This window comes from Phodopus roborovskii, unplaced genomic scaffold (genome assembly GCF_943737965.1).
Source record: "Phodopus roborovskii unplaced genomic scaffold, PHOROB, whole genome shotgun sequence".
In the NCBI taxonomy this organism is placed as follows: Eukaryota; Metazoa; Chordata; class Mammalia; order Rodentia; family Cricetidae; genus Phodopus; species Phodopus roborovskii.
In genome coordinates this window covers 5264725-5288715 of record NW_026126645.1, presented here as the reverse complement: position 1 = coordinate 5288715, position 23991 = coordinate 5264725, and the positions used below count along the sequence as shown (strand labels likewise).

The following is a 23991-nucleotide window of genomic DNA, read 5'->3' as shown; positions in this document are numbered from 1 at the left end:
CTCCTTGCAGACTCCCCCCCCCCCAACTTAAACCAGTAAGATTTAAAAACTACTTAAGAAAAATAACCCACATGACTCACTTTATGGAGAGCTCAGTGCAGAGAACTTGCCTTACATGAAACCTGGATTCTATCCCTAATGCCACACAGAAAATTATACCAATGAGATTTAAAATTTACACACTGCCTAGCATGATGGCAAACATCTGTAATCCCAATACTAGGAGGCTAGGCAGGAAGACTGCAAGTTTGAGGCTAACCTGAGCTACAGAGCAAAACTCTACCTCAAAAAAAAACAAAACAAAACAAAAAAAACCTAAATTAAGAATAAATAAGGCTTTTTCTCTAACAGAAATATAGGGTGTCTAAAGGAGCCTGCAGAAGTAATGAGATAATTTGAAAGCTTTAAAAGACCTTAGTACTAAGCCAGGCATGGTGCATACCTTTAATCCTGGCACTTGGGAGGCAGAGGCAGGCAGATCTGAGTTGAAGCCAACCTAATCTACAGAGTGAGTTCCAGGACAGACAAGGTTTACACAGAGACACCCTGTCTTGAAAAACCAAAAATATTTAAATTTTAATTTATTAAAAAAAAAAAGAAGAAAAAGAAAGGGGCTTCAGCCCTGCTATAGCTCAAGAGAAAAGCACAGGCTGTGGGTGAGATGCCAAGTTCCTGTTCTGTACTTGCTCTGATAGTCTGAAACAAATGGTGGCCCAACCATATGAATGACAGCATAAAACAAAAAGCTTAGTTAAAGTTAGTTCTGATTCCATGTATGGATTCCTCAACTTTTGTGACTTCAGAGAGAAGCCATGGGATGGGATCAGTCCTCACACTTCAGATAAGAATGGCTCCTAGAGCAGCCCCATCAGGATCAGGCAGCCAAGTGCACCTTTAGGGCAGAGCTGACTCGTCAAGCTTGGAAGCAAGAGATGGAGAACAAGTTGTTAGAGGATTTCCAGCAAGACTGGAGACACAGAAGGTTACCTAAAGTCAATTTAAACAACCTCAGAAGAGAAAAACCGGAGGTCTCATAAAAGGAAAAAACAAAAGCAAAATTAACCCCAGACTACCCATGGATAGGCAGATAAAGGAAACAGAGCAATGGATCAGATACATGGAGATTCCCTGCTGAGGTGGGTATCTGTCCCACAGGTCTGTGTGTCACTGTATCCCAGAAGTTCTACACGAAGGTCATCTTCTTCCCCCAGACTCAAGTGAGGTGAGGACCCAACCCAACTTCACCGATCCACCAATCCTTGGCCATAGATAGCCTCTCAGCTGACCCTCTTCCCCAAGGTTCTGCAGTCTGGCAGGGTGCTTCCGTTTTACCGCCAGGCTCGATTGAGGAGTTTCACCTGTGCCAGCCTCTTTGTGATCATGGTGGCAAAAACCAGGCCGAAAAGGACACTGCTGATTAGCACATAGTCATAGTCATCCTTCAGGACATCAAATTGCTTGGATGGGTAAACTCGAGTTTGGTAAATGTCCAAACCATAGGCCACCACCTGAAAGACAGACAGAATGAGAACTGTGAAAGAAAGGCAGCCAGTGAGTCACAGCACCTCAGGCTCAGTCATGAAGGGGATGGGATTCTCAGGGCACAGGGCCACAAGGGGCCACTCACCAAACAAGTGGACTCCAGGCCTGACGGTGCTGTATAGATGCCTCGCATTCGAGAGACTGTCTGGTTATAGTTTATGAATCGCTCTGCATGGATCTGGACATCTGGAGAATACGGGATCAGGTTCTCCTCTCTACAAAACACAGGAGAAGGACAGGGACTCTAAAAGCTGCTGTAAAGGAATCTCTTTCTTGGCTGCCCTCGTGGGATCTGAGAAGGCTCCAGAACACACTCAGAACTTGAATCTCCTTTGAGGTCTACTTGAGATAGGTCAGTACAAATGCAGAAGCTGAATGAATGGTGAAGGGCTCTATGGGAGGCTGGTTGGGGAATAAGGTTAAGTGCCAATTTGATAAGAACATATAACACAAGCCAAGCATGGAGTTGTACACCCATAAATCTGAGCACGTAGGAAGCTGGAACAGGAGGACTGTCTCAAGTTCAAGGCCAGCTTGAGCTACAGTGATTTCCAGGCCAGCCTAGGCCAGTGAGATACTGTCTCAGAAACCAAACAAAGGAAACATCACACAGCTGGCCAGACTGCACACCAGAGTGGAGAGTCAGGACATTTTCAAACCAACATGCTGAACCACTGGCAACTCCCGCTCTCTGCTCATCCCCAAAAAGCCTGTCACCCTTCTCTCTTGTTCTATGCCATACTCCTCTGTTCCTCCCACTGCCCACCCTACTGGGTATCCCTAAGTGAAAAGACTTTAGAATATAGGGGAGGAGACAGGCGCAAATGATAACTGGAACAGTCACACTAACAGTGAACAATCAATAAGCTCCAGGCTTCCCTACCCAGTCTTCCTCTTCCTCACCTTCTTCCCTTCCTCAGTCTCCACCCTTCACTGCTCCTGCTCTACTTGTACAGCCTTCAGACTCGACAGACATGACTTCAGGGCCTTGGTACTGATTCCTCTGCCTGGAACATTCTCCCTCAGATACTGTACAGCAAGAGACTACACCAACCACCTTCACCTCACCTTTCCCAAGGGGTTTCCCAGGGTTTGACCTCAATTCTCCCACACACACCCTCACCACTGTCCCGTACTCCTCTCTCTTTAGCACTTACCAGTGAATAACATTTGGCTTGTTACTTATGTCATTAATCACCCAGACACCAGCTCCAGAAGGCAGAGCTCATTTGTTCACCTCAGCCCCTAGCATGGCTAACACTATAAGTGGGATTAAGTTCCTGACAGTCAGAGCCTTCTGTCCACAACGGTCTCACCTGCTTTGTTCTGTTGGGATCTCAGGACGCCGAGGATCCAGCAAAGCCTTGGGGAGGGAAAGGATTGCTCCAGAAGGCAGCCCAACTACACAGGAAGAAATAAAGTTTCACATTTACCTAACCCTGAACGAGGACTGGTTACATAAAAGTTTACAATTAAGGGTCTAAAGTTAACCAAGAAAGGCACAGGTCATCAAGGTCCCATTAAATAATCAAAACAAACAAAATGAAACCACTGGAAACAGTAAGATAATAATTCACAAGGATATGAGTGAATGTGCCTGGTTCTGAAGACAATGGTTTCTTCACATAGTCTAGCTAGCTTGAGGTCATGTGGGCTCCTGGGTAATACAGCCAGGAAGGCAAAGGCTCATCAGTTTTGTAATCGTGATCAAAGGTCCTGTGACACTCAGAGCTAGCTTCCTCTCACTTGACAATTAACACCCAGTACCTGTCAAAGCTAAGAGTCCCAAATGTCTTGGATAAACTCTAAACTATCACTGAGTCCCAATCTTAGACTCTAACAGATAAGCTGCCTGATTTCTATTCAAGTCTGTACAGGCTGTGTTAAGAATGATATGGGGGAGGGGGGTAATGGGGAGAGATGGCTCAGTGGTTAAGAGCACTGGCTGTCCTTCCTGAGGACCGGGGTTTGATTCTCAACTCCCACATGGCTGCTCATAACTACTTGTAACCAGCTTTAACTCCAGTCCGGTGAATCCAATGCCCTCTTCGTGCTTCCCTGAGCACCAGGCACACATGTGGTACACAGATGTGCACAAAGCATCCACAGACATAAAATAATCTGTTTTAAAGTTAAAAAAAAAAAAAAATGACATCAAGAGCCAGTCATGGTAAAAAGAACATCTTGAATTCCAATACTTGGAAGGCAGGGAGAGGATCTCTGGGATTAGAGGCCAGCCTGGTCTACATAGTGAGTTCTAGGACAGCCAGGGCTATATAGAGAGACTCTCTGGAAAACAAACCAAAAAACAAGGATGCTGGGTATTCAAGAGGTGGGGGCAGGAAGATAAGGAGTCCAAGACTACCTTGGGCCAAGTAATGACATGAACAGTCAGACACAGAAAGACAGGAGCCACACTTTCTCTCATATGCAGGACTTAAGTTTCTCTGTGTGTGCTGAGGTCATAAGAAGTGGAAAGAGGACCATGAAAAAAAAGGAAGAGATGGTGAGGGAAAGAAAAAGAGAGCTCAGGGAACTCCATGCTACATGGACATACAAGAGGGACTCTGTATAGGGAGGAAAGAGACCAGCAGGGAGCAAGGGGACAGTAGGGACAGAGCACAAATAAGAACAGAGAATAATGACACATTATTGTGTGTGTGTGTGTGAGTGTGATATCACATTAGGGATGGCTTTCTGAAGGAAATGGCACATGATAATTGAGGACTGAGCAAAGGTCACCAAAGCTGAACTAAGCAAAGAAGCACAGTGTCTCTGCTGGCAGAGGATCCCCACCACACACACACACTTCAGTGTGAACCAGTCTCCCTGCTGGCAGTGCATTCCCACTTTGGTGTGAAGCCCTCCCCTCAACACTCACTGAGTAAGTGCCGGCTGGTGATGCCCCGCTCTGTGATGGTAGCCTCCATGGCACTGATGGAGGAGGGGAAGATGTAGGACTGCTGGAGGACCTGAGGCAGCTGGGGACGATCTAGGGAGCTGAAGGCGGTGGCATTATACTGCTCAGTGCCCTCATAGAGCTCCAGGGCAGTCAGCTCATTGCGCCGAGCCTTAGAGTTCCAGTACTGGTACTGTGGACAGAAGGAGAGGCAATTTGGGTTTAGTGCCGGATCAACTGAAAAGGGAAGGTTACGCTACAGATGCTGTTCATAGCAGCTGCAGACCAGGGAGGAAAAGACCCAGCTGTCTGTCCCCCGCTCTTCTTCCTGGTTGCAGTTTTATTAACTTCCATGACAGCTTTGTCTGGCCTGTCCAAAGTTGTCCATGACACGGGAACTGCCAATGTTCTCTGGTCATAGTAACAGCAGTCACCTCTGGAGTTTATGTTCTGAGCTAGCCCAGGGGAGACTACTACTGTCCCTACCTCACAATGCAACCAGAGAGCTCACAAAATGGAAGAGCAGAGCTCAAGGCCACGCTCTGGCCCCAGGTTCCAGCCTATCTACACCCTGTGCTACCTTCCAGGAGGCTGAGGTATTGAGAAAGGAAAGTGGCTACTGTTTCTGGGAAGAACGTAAGACTCAGGGACCTCTTGAGCTTCTCTGTGTCCCTGGCAGTGACTCCTTACCACCACCCAGTTCTCTGAATGCACGAGGTGGACGGGGCCCTTGGCCTTCTTCTGCACAGAGGAGTGGATGATGCGGCCAGTGACACCATCAATGAGGAAGATGCCAATAAAGGTGCGCTCATGGTGGACATCCGTGCTCTCTGTCACCACAGCCAATAGGTTGGGGTTGAGACTCTAGTAAGAGAAACCATGATAACAAACTTTAGGGACCATGATAGCATGACATGTACTCGGCTCTTCTGGGAGCCCTGGGGACTAAGGCCGATATGGAGCTCAACCGCTTGGCAAAGGAATCGGCACTGCCGAGCAAAACAGCTCCCTATGTAGTTTCCCAACTCAATGCTTGCTTTGCATAGTCTGAGGACTGAGGCCATACTGCATACCTTACCTGCCCCTTAATCCTCTCTGAAACCTTATGATACATCCACCACACACACACACACACACACACACACACACACACACACACACACACACACACACACAGTGTGGCTCTGAGGATCAAACCCAGCTACATGTGCCACCTCAATCACCACCACCCCTTCTTCTGAGACACAATGTCACTATGGAGTGGCCTTAAATTTACAACCCTCCCACCCACCTCAGCCTTCTGAGTGATGGAATTAAAAGTGTGCCACGCTCCTATAACGTAGTTTGTAGCCCACAAAGCACGTCAGTGAATTTCTGATGGACAGATTGACCTTTAACCCCAGAAGACTGTAGTTCTGCCTGTGCTTTTAATGAAACTAGCATGTGGCCGGGAGGGTCACACAGCAAGCACTGGAAGAAGATGAACAGCTCATGTGATAGCCACAGCCAGAGGAAGAAGGGACATTTTCTTAGGCTGGGTACATAGCTGGGTGACAGAGTACTTCTCCTAATGTAACAGATCCTTGAGTACATCTACAGCACACAGAACAAACCAAACACACAGGAATCAAATGACTTGACCAGAATTTCAACACTTACTTTCCCTAAAGCCTTACTTGGGTGAGTGAAATGCCTCAGCAGGTAAACATGCTCGCCACCAAGCCTCCTGTCAACCTGAGTCCAAACCCCAGGACCCACATGGTGAAAGAAGATGGCCAACACCCACAAGTTGTCCTCTGACCTCCACACACATGCCATGGTACATGCTCATGCTCACATATACAAAATAAATAATGTAACAAAATAATAAGTAGGACATGTTAATGCATGCTGTGCCTTTAATCCCAACACTCAGAGGAAGAATGATCTCTGTGAGTTCAAGGATAGCCTGGTCTACAAAGTGAGTTTCAGGACAGCCAGGGCTACATAAAAAAAATAAATAAATAAATCTAAAAACCATACAAATTAACAAACAGAAAACAGCCTTCCTCATTGCCAGGCTGCTGCATCGTACCTTGTAGAGCACACTTCGATCCCCCATCACCCGGCCCTGGGAGTGCACGTGCTCACTGCTGCGCTTGCCCTTCACCTCGACAACCCGCTGCACTTCTGGAGGAATGGTGAGCTCCCAGCTCAGTTCTGTAGTGAGATCCTAGGAAAGCAAGAGCACTTATGATTAGGAGATAGGCCAGGGCCAGAGATGGAGTCAGAGGCATCCAACAGCTGAGCCAGCAGCAGTGCCTGCAGTATTTGAAGCCTGTGTAACTAGAAGGACCAGGAACAGACTCTGCTTAGGCTACATGGATAGGTGAGTTGGTGATGTGCTTGCTGAGTTTGACTCCCACACCCAGATAAAGGAAGTCTGGAGGTGGCTGCACTTATAATCCCAGCCTGGGGAAGGCGAAGAAAGAAGAACGCCAGAGGCTCACTGGCCGGTCAGCCTAGCCTGCTCAGTGAGCGCCACACCAGTGAGAGCCCCGACCAGTGAAACTACAAGGTGGTTGGCACCTGAGGAATGACACCCAACATTGTCCTCTGGCAACTATGCTTATGCATACATGTATACTTACACCCTCACATACATGTATACACAAAAGGAACACCTGTGAAGAGGTTTGGAAGTCTCTGTTTAATAAAGAAAAATATAGCTGGGTCTACACTTTGAGTTCCCACACTGGTAGCTCACAACTGTCCCTAACTCCAGTTACAGGAGATCCAACACCCTCTCACAGAGTATATAAAGGCAAAACACCAAAGTACATTAAATAAATAAATCTTTTTTTAAAAAATTGAAAGATAATAAGAAAGACATTAAAGGAAGGAGTTGAGAATGTAGCTCAATTTGTAATTCCAGAACTCAGGAAGCTGGGACAAGAAGATTGCCATGAGTTCAAGACCAGCCTGAACTACACAGTAAGACCCTGCCTCAAAATAAATAATTAAGTAGGGTACTAGAGAAAAATAACGAAGCCAACACTCAGGAGGCAGAGACAGGTGGATCTCTGTGAGTTCAAGGTCAGCCTACTCTACAGAGCAAGTTCTAGGACAGCTAGCCAGGAGTTCTAGGACAGTTTAGCCTACACAGCAAGTTCCAGGGCAGCCAGATAAATGTAGATCTGTTCTCTCTGAGAAAGACATAATTTTATGAAACATGTGGATGCATGTGTCCATTCAGCTATGCTTACAATATAACCAACACACAGCAAATAGCTGGCAGGAACAGTTGGGAATGGGATACAGGGATATGTCTATTTGCACAAGGAATTTTTTTTTTTTAAATTGGGTCTCTCTTCATAGCCCTTGCTGTCCTGGAACTCACTATGTAGACCCAGGTTATTTTACGTATGTGGGTGTTTTGCCTGCATATATGTTTGTGCAGCACAGGGTGTCAGAAAAGAATGTTAGATTCCCCTGGGGATGGAATCACAGGTGGCTGAGCTGTCACATGGGTGCTGGGAACAAACCCAGGTCCTCTGTAAGAGCAGCCAGTGCTCTTCACCATCTCTCTGGCCCCGCTAATATTTTTAATACATATTTTATTAATAGAGACCACAGAAATGGTTCCATGGAGAACCACAATCTGAACCAAGAGCACTGGTTGCTCTTCCAGTGGACCCAGGTTAAGCAGCACATCAGGAGGCTCACAGTTGGGTAAACTCCAGTGCCCAGGGACTCAGCATTCTCTTCCTACTTCCAATGGCACCTACACAATATGCCCTTACATATATACACATAATTAATAATAACAGTAAGAGCTGAAGAGGTGGCTCCATGGTCATTCTTCTGCAGGACCTGGGTTCATTTCCAAACACCCATAAGATGGCTCATAACAATCTGATCTGCTGTTACAAGGGGTCCAATAACCTCTTCTGGCCTCTAAGGGAACCAGACATGCAGGTGGTACAAAGACATACATATATGCAAAACACCCATATGCAAAGAAAAAAATAATAAAACTTAAAAAATTGTTTCTCAAGCTAAGTATCATGACCTAATTTTTTTACTTTATTTATTTATTTGTTTGTGTGTGTGTGTGTGTGTGTGTGTGTATGAGCGCGCGCACACACGCGCGCACGCACGTGCGCATGTGCATGTAGAGGTCAGAGAACAACCTGTGGACATTAGTTTTCTCCTTCTAACGTGTGATTTTGAGAGACAAAACTCTGATTGTCAAGCTTGGCAGCAAGTGCCTTTACCTGCTGAGCCTCCTCACTGCCCTCATCACCTTACTTTACAGATGTGAAAACAGGACTGTAGACATAGACGTTCTGGATCACAAAGTTAGCAGGCAATAAAGCTGAAGCTGTGTCTAAGCTGCTAATTACAGTTCTCTCTTTATCTCTCAAGATATATTAAAGGACAGAAGAGGAGGGCTCTCTGGACCAAACACCATGCAAAATTCCCTCTAGATAGCCCTGCTGCCAAGGCCAGCCCTCTGTGAACTTCAGACCCAGCATGCATGGATACTGGCACAGGCTGATTCCCTTCAGAGCCAACTGACCCATTTCTGGAGAGTCCAAAGCACATGCTCTGTTCCAATTTGGTCAACAACATCACTTTTGTATAAATGTTCAACTCAACCCTCATCCCTGTCCACTACTCCATCCTCAGATGCACCCCTTCGTGGGCTTCGGGACTGCAGGAAACCACCATGTACTGCTCTATATGGAGCACTAAGGGAAACGTGCACCATGAAGCAACCATGGTGGAGTAATATTTGATCACACTGGGATCCCCAAGTTTCTATTTGCATTAGTTAAATAAAATTAACCTTGGGGGGAAGGAATAGGAGGAGAGAGGGGAAACTGTGCTTGGTATATGAAATAAAATTTAAAAAAAAGAAAAACAAAATTAACCTCTGTAGTGAGATACTCACTTTGTCCACACCTGTGGCACAGACCACGCCCATTGGGGGGTGGAGACAGGGGTGGATGTTACCTGGGGGAACTAAGTCTGAGGAGGGGGCTCTGAGAGCTCTCTTCCTTGCAGTAAGGGGACAGGAGCACATCAGGAGGCATCCTTGGGACCAGGAACCTGCTGGTGTTTGCCTGTCCATGTTGTGAGTTATTTCTCCCTGAATAAACATCTATTCGGCATATTTGTTTCTCCTGATCTTTATTAAACATCAATAAACCTCGAGTCAGTAGGCTGAGTTTAGCAACTATTTGACAGAAAGTAATCACAGAGCACCAGAGATCATCTAGAAGAGATAGAGGCACACAGGTAGGAGTAGGGAAGGATTTGGAGTGTCGAGGCTTTTTAGTTTGGTAAAGAGGAGAGATGTTCTCTTTCAGAGAAACCAGCAAGGAAGGAAGGTTAGCTAAGTGCTACTCAACCTCTCTAAGCTAGAAGGTTTGACCACAGCCTTTGAATCTCTAGTTTTATTTATAAGTAGGACAACAGAGATTTACTTAAACCTACTTTTAGCCTCTTGGCAAAGCCGGTGCCTGGAGGAACAGAATTCCTGCCAGGATGCAGCCTGAAGGGCCAGGCTGCCACCAGAGAAGCAAGCCAGTAAACGTGGAGTCGCAAATACTGGCTGAGACAGCATTAGATCAAGGCACAGCCACTGTGCTGAAGATAAAACATCAACCCAGTATGAACAAATGGGGGCCTTTGAATCGGGCATCAAGGCCACTGTTTAACCCAACGCCAGGAAAGGCCCACAGGGCCCCACGAAGACAGCCAGCTGCTTCTTCCCTACCTTGCGGAGCCGGTATCCACTTAGGCGACCCTGCTCTGCATCCACCAAGTAGAAGAAGATGGAGGGGGCAAGTTCATGCAGCTGCCGTAAGACATTTCGAGTAGCGGGAAATGCCGTGACCTTTAAAAACCCAGATAGCCCCAAAGTGTTAAATGCAAGTTCAGAAACCTTGAAGCCCATTTCTCAAAAGCCATTAGTGCTTGCCCATTAAAGAATTATTCAAGCACAAAACAGTGAATCATAAAACCAGTCACTGGACCTATTTAAAGCTTAAATGTGGCTCTGTTAAGAACCTCAGTGTTGCTGGGTGGTGGTGGTACACGCCTTTAATCCAGCGCTTGGGCAGCAGAGGCATTAGGATCTCTGTGAGTTCCAGGAAAACCATAGCTACACAGAGAAACTCTGTCTCAAAGACCAAAAACCAAACAAATGAAAGAAATTCAGTGTCAGGGGCTGGAGAGTTAGCTCAGTGGTTAAGAGCACACACTGTCCTTCCAGAGGCCATAAGTTCAATTCTTAGGCTGTATATCAGGTGACTTGCAACCACCTATAACTCCAGTTCCAGGGTGATCTGATGCTTCTGGCCTCTACGGATACCTGCACTGATGTGGTAGTATGCACCTCATGAACCTGGGTGCTCACAAGGGCAGTCATGTTGCTGAGGGTGGCCTGACAACAAACATATGTTATCTGGTACGTGGGCCACCTCTGTCAAATATGTGTCTGATACCCCATCCCATACCCAGCTCCACACAGAAGACTCCATTCCCCCAAGACAAAGCACCTTGTATTCATCATCCACCAACAGGAGCACCTTGGCGTAGTCTTGATCCATGACTGGAAGAAGCAAGGACTGCAAGATGGGGCGCTTTAGCACCGGGGGAGCCACCTGGCTCCACTTACCAAAAATGGGGTTGAAGACAAACAAAGAGCTCATTCCTGTTTCCTAGAACAGACAGAAAACAGTCAGATTCTAACAGAGAAGGAGTGCACATCCTACAGGTGACCCTGGGATGCTGAGGTGTCAACTGGACCACGAGGACCCCTGCTTTCTGCCATCTTAGTAGAAAGTAAACTCTTGGCTGAAGATGACTGGTTCCCTAGGCTGATGTGAAAGGGAAAGAAAGGGTATTGGCTCCAAGTCTAGCTAAGAACTGGGCATGATAAAGAGCAAAATAAAAATCAAGGCCAAGCCAAGGCAGCAGGGCATGCCTTTAATCCCAGCACCTTCAATCTCTGCAAGTTCCAGGCCAGCCAGGGCTACAGTGAGACCCTGTCCCCCAAAAACCAGGTCAAGTATAATTCAGCAATCTCATGATTGCTGGATCCAAAAGAGGATCTACCAAACCCCGCCTCACAATACAGCTAGAACAGATCAATGAAAATCCACTCAAATTCTTTGAGCCCTGTTTCCTCTCAGAGAGAAAACAGCAGTAGCTATCGGGGACAGCATCACTGTGAAGGAAGAACACCAGATGAATGAAGAGCTGGTCCCTAGCCAATTCCACATCAGAGCTGGATGGTCCCTCCACCCAGGCCAGAAAATGCCCAAGACTTCCAACCCAAGAGCTTCTCATGGAATGCCCAAGGCATGGCAGAAATGTCAACTGTGAAACTTGCAAAAGGCAACACATGGCGGCTCCAGTCAGTGTGCCTGGCCTCACCTTGTCCTTCACCAGCAGCGTGCACTGAGGGGGGTGGGGAAAATGAGCAGTAGTCCTCTGGACCATCAGCTTAAAGGAGGAGTCCGGCTTAACATTGGGCAGATACTGTTTCCAAAGGATAGTGCCAGAGCTGCTCTCTATGCCAAAGAGCTGTAAAATAAATACTTGACTCACAACTAGAAAGAAACTGATTCGATTCTTGCAGACTAGAACAAAGCAAGCAGTTGCCTGTGCCTGAGCTTTGCTTCCTAGGGCTCACATGCTCACCTTGCCCGAGGCTGTTACCATCACCATCATCTTCTGCAGGTTGAACTCATCTCTGGCCAATGTGTCGATGTTGATCTCATTCTTGATCTGGCTTCGGGGCTTCCGAGCATCGTAGAACATTTTCCAGAGGTGAGAAGTCCAGGCCTGGAGCAGGATAAGCTGAGATGACAGACGCTTCAGGAACATCCCCAGCAAGCCATCTGGTGGTGGGAAAGAAGGAAGGCATGCCCATAAGACTAGGAGTCCAGAAAGAAGATATGTGTGCTTTCCCAGGAGGGACTTCTCCCTCATCTGTAGAACTTTCCAGTCATTCACATCCCAGGACAAAAGTTCAAGAGGCAGCCTGTGAAGATGACAGCAGTCACACACCGCCATGCACAAGCTTCCAAAACCTCCTTACCTGGCTCTTAGGACTTCACCTACCTAAAATCTTTTAATAGGAAACTAAAAGGTAAGGAATCAGCCATGCAGGATGTAGCCATGCTAGGATGACCAGAGGAAGGCATCTAGGTACCACAGCAAAGCCAGAGAAGTGTGGGTCTCAGGTGCAGTGGGAACAGGTGTATGCATGAATGGTACTTCCAGCTCCCACTGCTTCACCCATTGTTGACCTGCTCCCAGTATCCCCTCCTGCAACCTATTTCTCAGGCCATCATTCCCCCTTGCCCCTGACTCCACTGGTGAGGCATTTCCCTGAAAGTGTCCTCCATTAGAGACTTGACAGGTGCATGATACCGTGGTAAGGAGGAGGGTCTTGGGAGTTTGACAAGCCTGAATTAAAATACAGGCTCTAACCCCTATTATGCTGTGTAACCCTGAGAAATGTGCTTAACCTTTGTGCCTTTGGTCCCTCATCTATTAAATGGCATGCAACTCAGAGGCCTGTTACAAAGAGCTGATCCTATGACATCCAATCAGGATTGGGCATGGTGCCTAGTGCATGGCAAGTGTTCATTAAGAGTATTTATCTTTAGCCAGGCAGTGGTGGCACACGCTTTTAATCGTAGCAGAAGCAGGTGGATCTCTGTGAGTATTATCTTTGGTCATCTCTTTTCCACCAACCTCAACTCAAGAAGAAGCAGAGAAGCAAGTCACAAGCAGAACAGACTACACATACGTGGTGCGTATCTCACTGATGCAAGTCAAAAAACAATTAACCAAAGGATTACCATGTGGGCAAGCAAGGTGCAACGGGCAGCAAAAAGCAGGATTTACCTTGAATCGCTGGGTCCAGCAGCAGAAACAGATAGTAAAGTCAAATTAATTCTCAGCTTAAGAAAACACAACACCTAGCAGCGTACCTGACCCAAAAGCCCTTAACAGTGGCCTACTGGATAGCTGGCTGAATGGACAGGGGGAAGGGGGGAGGGAGGGAGAGGGGACAGAACTGCCCTGGAGAGGAATGAATCAAGTTCATCAGTTAACCACCAATGGAGACACTGCTGACTCGGAGAACACAGGGCTATGTCCACTCAGGTCTCTTTAGGAACAAGTAGCTGTTGCATTTGAGACGATGGATGGAAGTGCTGATACGGAGCCTGACAATTTTTAGGTCCCCAGGCAATGACACTTGCAACTAACTACAGAGTGAAGACATTTTTGACTCAGGATCATTCACCACAGGAAATGTGAAACTGTAGCTGCATAAACCACCAGGCTATTAATGCACTGAAAACGAGCCATGGGACTCCTTCAAAACATCTAGCTGAACCAGAAACCAGGGGCACAGTGAGGTCCACAAACCCTGCTAACCCTCCCTGGAGCAGCCTCCCTGGGTTCATACCTGCCTTCTTGCCAAATTCTCCTTCCAGTTCAGCCTGTGCCCCGGTCAGGGGGAGGTCCACCATCTCCAGGCACACCACTTCTGCCAGGGACTCCTCTCGGCTCCACAACACCACCTTCCCAGCTACAGGAGACCAGTTTGCAAAAGCTCAGCCTGGCTCTCTAGCCCAGAGGAGACTCTTAGAGGTGGATCTCATGAGGCTGGGCTCAACAGTCAAGTGAGGAAGCTTCTATATCTCACTCAGTGCCCCTAAGGAACTGAGAAAATCCTCTGGGTACACTCTGTGTGGACCTTTCCCAAGGCTGTGCACAACCCCTACCCACCTCTACCACACATGACTGGAATTCAGGGCAGGCAGAAACACAAATGACTGTGTGGAGTCCTCACCTAACTGCTGCAGGAACAGCTGGACGTGGTCCTGCGTCTGCACCAAGGCCCGGTAGCCCACTGAGTCATCCTTCTTTAAGAACACCTGGATGTACAGCTGTAAGCCGGACAATAAGAAGTCAAATGGCTCCAAGGCATTGGACCACAAGATTCAAAGGGTTGGGGATTGGCTGAGGTCCAGGTCACGGCATGACGTGATGTCTAGACAACACAGCGATCATCTGGACACCAGCACGAAAGTACACATTCTTCAGAACCTACCCAGCAATGAGCTGAGGCTCTCTCTGATTTGTCCATAAAGGGCAGCAAGTACTTGATGGGATTGTCATCCCTTCATGCTCCAGTTGCACCCCACAAGGTGAGCAGGAGGCCAGGCTAGGACCATCCCAGAAGCTGAGGGACACAATTCAATGTCCCCCAAAGGACACTGGGTAAGACAATGAGTACATAAGGGGTGTCAGTCTAGAGTCATGAATCCCAGCAACATGTCTTGCTAACTCCATGACTCAAAATGCCCTGGGCCACAGGCACATTCACAAACCAGGTCAGTAACAATCCACAAGACTGCCAAAATGTCCTATGGATTGACACGCAAACAAAAAGGGCCTCAAGCATACCAACGGCTGAACAAAAACAACAGCAAGAGGACTAGAGGGTCAGAGAATTTACTGTTCTTGCAGAGAGCCCAGGTTCAATTCCTAGCACCCACATGGCAGTTCACAGTCATCTGTAACTCCAATACCAGGGGATCAAATGTCCCATGTACTCATGTGGTACACATGCATACATGCAAGCAAAAAACTCATACGTATAATAAATAAATCTAAAGCAACAATAGCAGCAGCAGCTTTGCTGTTATCTATAACCAGGGAGAGGCTCTGAAGGAACTAGGAGCTTTGTTCTGAAAGCCCTAATCCAGGGCGACAGCTGTTGCCCAGTCCCAAGGACAGGAAGTCCACAGGACAGAGTGAGAAGGCCAAGGCTGTTGGTCACTTACCCGCTCAGGACGAGTGCCCTTCTGCTCCAGGCTGAATGAAATCGCAGTGTCTAGCAACCGCCGACCTGTCTCCACTAAGTAGAGGTTAATGGTGTAGGTTTGGTTGAAGCAAGCCAGAGAGTCCTAGAGGTACACACAGCACAGGTCAACAATGAAGTTCCCTACAGTGTGTCCAGGGACAGTGCAAATCCCTAGAGAAGGGAAGAGGCCAGAAGGGAAATGTGCATAAGAAAGGAAAAAAAGTAGAGAGCCAAATGCTATGGCAGAAACAAGGTTGCTGACTGAATAAACAAGATCACGACCGTGGGCACCCAGAAGGGAGCTGAAGCTGGGAGCGGCAGCACACAGACTGAATCACAACACTCGAGACAGAGGCAGGCCAATCTGAGATGGAGGCTAACTTGATATAAAAAGTGAGTTCCAGGATAACCAGGGCTACAGAGAGAAACACTATCTCAAAAGACAAAAAACAAAAATGTAAGAAAGCCAGCTGTGTACAACTACTATGTAAGTTTGAGAAGATAGCCAGTGTGAATAAGTACCAAGTACAGAAAGGTAGAGTTCCCAAATTGCCACTGACTGTGGATGAAGAAAGAAGGAACAAGCTCTATGAAGCCACAACTAAGACCTGTGCCTCCTGTTGGGACCCTTCACTGCCACCAAGTACACTGTAGAATGCCACCTGGCTCTGCCAGCTACAGAGACCCCAGAGGAATGGGGAAGCCGAGGCACAGAGAAGTAAGGAGGAACAGATCCCAGGAGTCTACCTCCTCATCTTGCTATGAGAAAGGACAAGACATGCCACTTAACTGACAGTACCTGAAGCTAGGAACTCGGGGGGACCTGCTAACCTCAGTTGATCTTGGCTTCTTTGGGTCTCCAGGTCTGCGATACCACCTAGTAACACACCCTGCCCACCCAATGCCATACCCTACCTGGGCAGTAGATGTCTCAGGAAAGCTGGCCGTACTCCCATCCGCAGGACTGCCAGGTTTTTGCTAGAGGAAAGAGACAAGGGTTACTTCCCAGACATTCCGGTGTCCTCAGCAGTCAGAAGGCAGATCTTACCTCTCATGCCCCACCCACCCCACAAGCCTATGAGTCTATCAGTCTTTGGTGAGAGCCGGGTTGCCACACTGGGACCCCATTCCTCTTGAGAAAGAGACTGTGTAGAAAGAGAATTCATCTTTCTGCAGCCTCCTACCCATGAACAGGTGGGTGTACCCCAACTTCTGACTGTAAGGGTTCCCGGCAGAGATAAGGAAGTCCCACGTGCTTACTGTCACACATGGTACTCACTTCAGTACGACAGGTCATGACTGCAGCCACTGTCTTCTCTCCAGTGGTGGCGAAGCTCACGAGAGTGGCCTGTAATGAATGTTAGATATCAGCCCAGACAACAGGATCTAAGGCAAATGTGTCTGGATTCAAAGTCCTGCCTCCTCCCAGCTTTGTCCTGGAAGACCTCTGGTCCTAGCAAGTGCACTGCCTGCAGTTACCTGGGGGAAGTTTTTGAGCAGAGTCACAGCACCGTGGTGGTAGTGCAGCAAAGCATAGTGGCCCGGGGACAACTGTAGGAAGAACTGGGCCCGAGAAGGAGCCACTGGGCTCGGCTGTGTGGGCAGCACTCGGGGCTGGAATCCACTTCCAAATTCTAAGTCAGGAGACTGGGTGGGGGGGGGGGAGAAGGAGGCAAGAAGAAAGGTAAGATGCTTACCCACTCCCAGACCATCAGACCATGTTTTGCCATGGAGCAGTACTAAAATAGGGCAGAAGGCTCCAGAAGCTGTTACCCAAAGGAGACCATGGTCTGTACCCCAACAACACCCAGCTCTCCCCATGGCTGTCACAGCTCAGAAAAGCAGCAACAACACCATAGGGCAGTCACGCCAATACCTACGCCCCACAAGTGATGATGACACCTCAGACCAGGAAAGCAGCCTCTCACCTGCAGAGGGATCTGCCGCAGTTCCCACTCTGTCTCCAGAGCCAAAGTGTGGAGGGAATGTGAGCTGGAGTCAGGACATACCAGGACAGCCTCGTCAACCACACCACAGGCCCCAGTGAGATGCTGTAGCCATGGAGTCCAAACCCTGACCTGCACAAAGGTTTCACAACAGACTCCTGAAGAGCAGTATGGTCCCTCTCAGCAAATCAACAGAAATGCACGGTGGGCCGGGAGGTGGTGGCACACACCTTTTAATCTCAGCACTTGAGAGGCAGAGGCAGGCATTTCTGTGAGTTGCCATCCTGATCTAACAGTGAGTTCCAGGACAACAAGGGCTACACAGAACCCTCCTCAAAAAAAGGAAGGAAGGAAGGAAGGAAGGAAGGAAGGAAGGAAGGAAGGAAGGAAGGAAGGAAGGAAACAAGAGAGGAAAAGAAAAGAAAAGAAAGCATATCTGGTTCCACAAAGGCTCTTCCTGTCCTCACCCCCTCTTATCAACCTCCAAACCAGAAGTACTCAGGAGTTTCTTTTTGGTCACTGGGAAAATGTACCCAATAACAGTGGCTCAGAGGGGCATCAGACATGGCTTCCTGCAATCTTTTCACATTCACCTTGGAAAATCTTAAAGAGACAGTGACCAGATCAGAGAAGCTTCCTAGCCAGGCCAGAAGAGCACTGTGTGTTAACAGAGTGCTTTAAGCACCTTCTGAAGACAAGTCAGCAGCAAGAGGCAGGAATCGGGGACACAGCAGCTTTGCAGCTGAGCTGGTGAATCCCTTGGACCCCCATGCAAAGAGGGCCTCTACCAACACCTTTCCACCCCCCAGAAGCCAGGCGCCCTCTGTACCTGCTGAACAATCTCTCCATCCTCCACGTTAAACTTGACGATGTTCACATGGCTGAAGGGAACAATGCCAAGGGCCCACACCACCCCGGAGCCGTAGGAATACACCATCTGGTAGTGGATGCTATCACTAAGAAAGGGAAGAGAGGACAGGGCCACTGACTTAGCCCCTTACACTTGAGCTTTCCCAGGGGCTTCCAAAACCAAGCTGCCATTTCCTAGCGAGATGTCATGAGCAGAAAACCCCCAGAGTTTGTCTGGCTCACAGTCTTGGTTTTTACGTGCTTTGCAGTTGCTGGTTGCGGTGCTAGGGATTAAACCCAGAGCCTCCTCACTAATGCTAGGCACCAGCCCCATCCCTAGCCTTGCTTTTGTCTTTAATTTGAATTTCTCATCAACATTTCAAACAGATATCACATATACAAACCAGATTGCCAGCTTTTTCTAAATGACAAATGTGACATGCCTACATGTATGCAGGACACTACACCAGCTGTCTGACTAAGGCAGTGGAGGGGGGTAGGTAGGCCAGGGACACTGTGGTTCCCTTACTGTAGACACCACCAGGTAGGCCAGACTGGTGGATGCTTTGTTCCTGTAGGATATTGAGTTTTGGAGGTTTTTTTGTTTTGTTTTGTTTTACATGCCAGGTAGGCTCTCTATCACTGGTCTGGTTCATATCTCCACCTTCACTTTAGCAATTTGACTTTTGATCCTTGCCCTAAGCTTTTTGGAAATAGTTGTAAGTGGCAGCCAACCCTTGCCTGACCCACTAGCCACCCTGTTTCTTCCTAGCTTTCATGCTTCCAACCCCCAGGACCTCTGGAAACCACTTCGATCCTCCTTCAGCCCCTGCCTGTCATTCTGAGTCTTACCATGAAGAAAGATTCAGAATAATGAAAGGCCCAGAGCACTGTGTGCATGAGCAGAAGCAGTTCCCTTATGTGGCAGCCCCAGTTTGAATTTTCTCCACCCTACCAAGTATATGCCAAGTATGTAGCCACAGCCTTTCCACTCAGGCCCACATGCAGGAGTAGACTATTCCCATGTGATGCCAGGAGGGCACCTGGCCAGGCAGCCTCAAAGAGATGGAGAGTGCTGTGGGGATTGGGACAAGATAGTCATCACTTGGGAGGAGACTGCCTTACCTTTCTGGAAGATGTTCCACCCACTTCAGGTGCCCACTGGAGAGGTGATGGAGGGTGAGAGTCGTCTTCTTCAGAACTGCAATGTACTTCACTGACTCCTGCAGGCCCACCAGCCCAAGTGCCTGGAAACTGAGCACAGGTATGAGGGAGGGCCTTCAGCTAGAGTGGCTGGTCCCACTAGTGCCGTTGCTGCTTGTTGGGTCAGAGAACAAATACACCTGGAAGCCAATGCTGGTTCTGCCTAAGAACCACTTAGACACACTGCCTTTGAGCCTCCACATCTCCTATGAGTTACCTCTTCCTTTCCCTGGGATTTCACAGGACTCAGGCCAACCCTCTAGCAAGCCCCCATCATTGTTAGGTTTATGACTATATCCACAACTGGGCAAGAACTTGATGACAGTTGTCTCACATTCACAGTGTTCTCATTGCCTTGGGTCCACCAAGTACTAGAAACCAAGTGAACTGTTAGTGTAAAATCCATAAGCTAATGCCAACAGACGCATAGATTAATCTCAGCAAAGATGAGGCCGTGGTCCAAGCTGTTCTATAACAGAGAACTAAAATATGTAGTGTCAAGCATGGTGATACAGCTCTACAACCCTAGCCCTTGCAAGGTAGAGGCCGGAGCATCAGAAGTTCAAGGCCAGAACTGTCAAGATGGCTTGGCAAGTAAAGGAACTCGCTGAGCAAGGCTAAAAACCCAAGTTCAATCCCCAGAACCCACTTAAGGATAGAGAGAGAGAACTGACTTCCTGAAGTTGTTCACTAACCTCTATATGTACACTGTGGCGTGCACACTCCTCCCCACACACATCAGACAGACAGACAGACAGATACCAAGGGCAGTCTCACCTACATAGCTACTTTGAGGGCAGCCTAGGCTACATGAGACCTGTCTCAAAGCAAACAAACATAAGGGGCATGGAAAGCTCTGTATTATTATGTTTTCTACCTAGAACACAGCACTCAAAGCTCATATATTATGTGGTAAGATTAGGACAGTGTTCAAAAACAGAATAAACACTGTACCAAGTACAAAGCTGTTCGTCTAATAGGTGCTCAATTAACAAAGTCCACCCAATTCATAGAAAATCTCATTTGCTCAGTAAATAAATATACATATGTTATAACAAGCAAATCAAGAACGGGCATCTAAGCTGGATAGGGTGGCACACAAATCCTAGCACTCAGAAGGAAAAGGAAGAGGAATCTCTTAGAGTTCAAGGCCACCCTGGTCTACATATTTCCAGGATAGCCAGAGCTATGTAGAGAGACCCTGTTTTAAAAAAAAAAAAAAAAAAAAAATGGGGGAAGAGGCATCTGGGGCTAGAGAAATGGCTCAGTGGTTAAGAGCACTGGCTACTCTTCGAGTACCTGAGTTCAATTCCTAGCATCCTCGTGGTGGCTGGCAACCATCTGGTAACCCAGTGTAAGGGATTCAACACCCTCTTTTGGCTTCCACAGGGACTGCACTCATGTGGTTCATAGACATACAAGCAGGCAAAACACCCATACACACAAGAAAGAAACTTTTTTAAAAAACAGGCATCTGATGTGCTATGCCTCTTCAACGGTCCCTGAGGAAGGGGGTAGGGGAGTCCAAAGGCCTCTAGAGATGTTGTCCATGCAGATCCCTTCACTCAGCCACAATCACGACGAAGCTCCACTTGTTCCCTACCTGCCACTGTCCAGAGTTATCTCCCAGTTCAGGCCCCCGATGTTAGTCTCCCAAGAACGCATGATCCGCCCTCCATTGGATACAGTAATTGCATCTGGTAGAGACAAAGTCCATGGTCATTTCCCACACTAAGAGCTAAGGGCCACGACCCCCACCTCCAGCTTATGGATACAAACAGGTATTAAGCAGGAACCTGCCCTTCACTGTCAAGAGCATCCCCTCTCCCTCCCCCATCAGAGTCTATACAAAGCACAGAATCAAGCAATGGGAGATGGTGCTGATCCTAATGGGGATCTGCTTACCTTGTCCATGAACCAACATGGCATCCACAGCCCCTTCTGCTGTCCCCTTGTCAACATGGCGCCACACTGAGAGATAAGAGAGTCAGACGTTGCTGTGAGTGACTGTGACCCAATGAGACTCGGAAGGGACTGTGATCTTCATTTACATAGCATTATCCAACTTTAATTAAGAAGCAAGGAGTACACTAAGTGCTATGACCTAGACCTACTTGCTGAAGAGTAAGGGAGGAGGGGTTAGGAGGTATTGTTTTTCCCAATGGGGCTCTCTGCCCCCCAGTCCACTACCACCCCATGAAACACATGAAGGAATAACAATAAGAGTAACGAAATCCGGTTGGAGAGATAGCTCAGTTCAATTCCCAACCCCCACGTGGCAGCTAGCAACTGTCTATAACCCCAGTTCCAAAGGATCCAACACCCTCACAATGACATACATGTAGGTCGAACACCAATGCACATAAAATAATATTTTTTAAAAAAAAATCAAAGAATTAACAAAATGTATGCAATTCATAAGAAAAGAGTTTATGAATTCTCTTTTCACAATCTAAATTTCTACAAACAATCTGAGCAGCAGGGATATCTCAAGGGTGGTCATCCAAGACTTTATTACAAAACAGGATAGAAAGTAGTTTTTGCAGTGTTACTTTAGTTAAGGACTGTCAGGACATTACAAAGGCCAGTGACACAAACATGCATATTGAAATATGACAAGACTAGAAAAGACAAAAAAGGAGGTAAACCATAGAGGACTCAGATTCACTTCAGTCAGCTCCCCTCCCATCTCCGCAGCTCACTCACAGATCTCTCCAGTACGAGAATTTAATGCTGCAATCACATTCTTCTCTGTGGCCACGACCAACTTCTTGGATCCAGGGGAAAATTCCAAGGAGGCAAACTTGAGCTTCCCAACATACTGCTGTCGCCTGAGGAAGAGTGAAGAACATCAAGGCAAAGTCATCACCACTTAGGGACAAATTGCTGGGTTCACAGCAGCACATCTCCCTATCACATGCAGGAAATGCGTGCTAATGAAGAGCTCTGGCCATACCCAAGATTTCTGTGCAACACACTCAGAAGCAAAAGGAGATAAGTGAGAACTACCACCAAATAGATCAGGATAGTAACAGTCTTCCAGTTAAATGTAACACCTATTATTCAAGCAACATCCCAAAGAGCCTAATTAACTTTTAGCTGCACCAAACAGACTTCCAGGTACATATGCTGCAATGAGGAAATACTGGCATTCAGACTGCATCTCTCATTTAGACCACTGTGTTGTTTAGTCTAATTTGTTTTGGTGGGTTTTTTTGTTTTGTTTTGTTTTTTCAAGACAGGGTTTCTCTGTGTAGCTTTGTAGACCAGGCTAGCCTCAAACTCACAGAAATCCACCTGCTGGAATTAAAGGTGTGTGCCACCACCCAGCCTACTCTAGTTTGTTTTAAAGGAGCTAAATTGGTAGTTGAGCCAAGTTTAAAAATCAGTAATTTCTATGTGTTTTTTTTAAGATAATTTATTTTTATTTTATGTTCAGTGTTGTTTTGCCTATATGTATACCTATGTGATGAGGTCAGATCTTGTTGCTAACAGCCATTTGGGTGCTGGGAATTGAACCCAGGTCTTCTAGAAGAGTACTCGGTGCTCTTAACCATTGAGCCATCTCTCCAGCTCCCTCTATGTATTTTCATGTGACTTTATTCTCTCTGTGTAGCCACCAAATAACCCTACCAACTGTGTAAGGCAACTGCTATTGCCTTCATTTCACAGATCAGGAAAATAAAGTCCAGAAAGTTCATGGTCCCAAAATAAGACATTTTTAAAAATACTATTGTTCAACTGTATGCCAATTGTCCCAGAAGCATGCAACAGTTAAGCAGCCAGCTATTCATTCAAACTGAAGCAAGCATACCCTGAAGAAAGAAGTAAGCGAATAAATGTCTGGCTAATAAATTTAGAGAGGACACTGTGCCCAGAGTGTCCGTCAAAGGGAGGGGTGGAGACAGAGACAGAGAGACAGGGAGATTTAAAACTTTAGAACCTGTAAGACAGGAGGGCTAAGAGAGTGACAGCTAGTTCCAGAAGGATGAAACTTCACTGGGAGCTAGTGACCTCTGGTACCCAGGAGCTCACACATCTGACAGCCACAAAATCGGATATGCCAGGAAAGGAGGGAATCAGTGACCTCTAACCAAAACCCTAAAGCATGCCTGGATACCAGGGCTGGCTCCACTGCAGTACAATCTGCACAGTCATAAACAGGTCGGCTTAGAATAGCTCCCTGGGTGCTTAACTTAATGGTATTGGGTTGACGTCTTCAAATTCTTCGTACCTGAAGGAGAGCCGCTCACGTTTTCATTCTGCACAGGGTGCAGCATTCATTCATTCACCTCTCCCGAAAAGACCCCGCTGTAAGTTATAAACTGGGTCCTGCTCCACAGCAGTCTCCCTTAGCAGGAGGGAGACAGATGTTGGGACAGCAGACACCTACTTCCTGGAGAAGCGTCACCCATACGCACCAGTCAAACTTGCCCACTTGATCTTCGTAGACCGCGGCCGCAGGGACAATCAGCGTAGCCAAGAGCCAGAACCCGGACGCCAACGAGGCCACCATGATTGAAGTGCAAGCGCCGCCCGCCGCCATCCCGGCATGCACTGGGCCTCAAGCCCCTCCCCGTGCCGAACCATAGAGAGGAGGCGGTGCGCGAGGCGCTTGGGTCGCTCAGGGCTCGGGAGCTTCTGGGATTGGAGGGACAGGAGAGACTAGA

The 23991-nt window shown here is 47.5% G+C and overlaps 2 protein-coding genes across 2 annotated transcripts in view; one reads left to right on the top strand and one right to left on the bottom strand.

The window, feature by feature from the left end:
* Positions 1-23991, top strand: part of Mrto4 (MRT4 homolog, ribosome maturation factor) — a 1102334-nt gene that overhangs the window by 1072893 nt on the left and 5450 nt on the right. The gene's annotated exons all lie outside the window — the stretch shown is intronic.
* Emc1 (ER membrane protein complex subunit 1) lies at positions 1024-23982 on the bottom strand. The gene is made up of 23 exons (XM_051173452.1): positions 23743-23982; positions 22028-22152; positions 21227-21292; positions 20925-21018; positions 19244-19372; positions 18099-18225; positions 17252-17401; positions 16803-16970; positions 16603-16671; positions 16239-16301; positions 15304-15426; positions 14307-14403; positions 13920-14042; positions 12137-12336; positions 11870-12019; positions 10990-11151; positions 10206-10325; positions 6516-6653; positions 5132-5305; positions 4424-4634; positions 2859-2943; positions 1628-1757; positions 1024-1508 (listed from the first exon to the last, which is right to left on the bottom strand). The coding sequence occupies exons 1-23, from the start codon at positions 23865-23867 to the stop codon at positions 1329-1331; spliced, it is 3009 nt and encodes a 1002-aa protein (XP_051029409.1). The 5' UTR covers positions 23868-23982; the 3' UTR covers positions 1024-1328.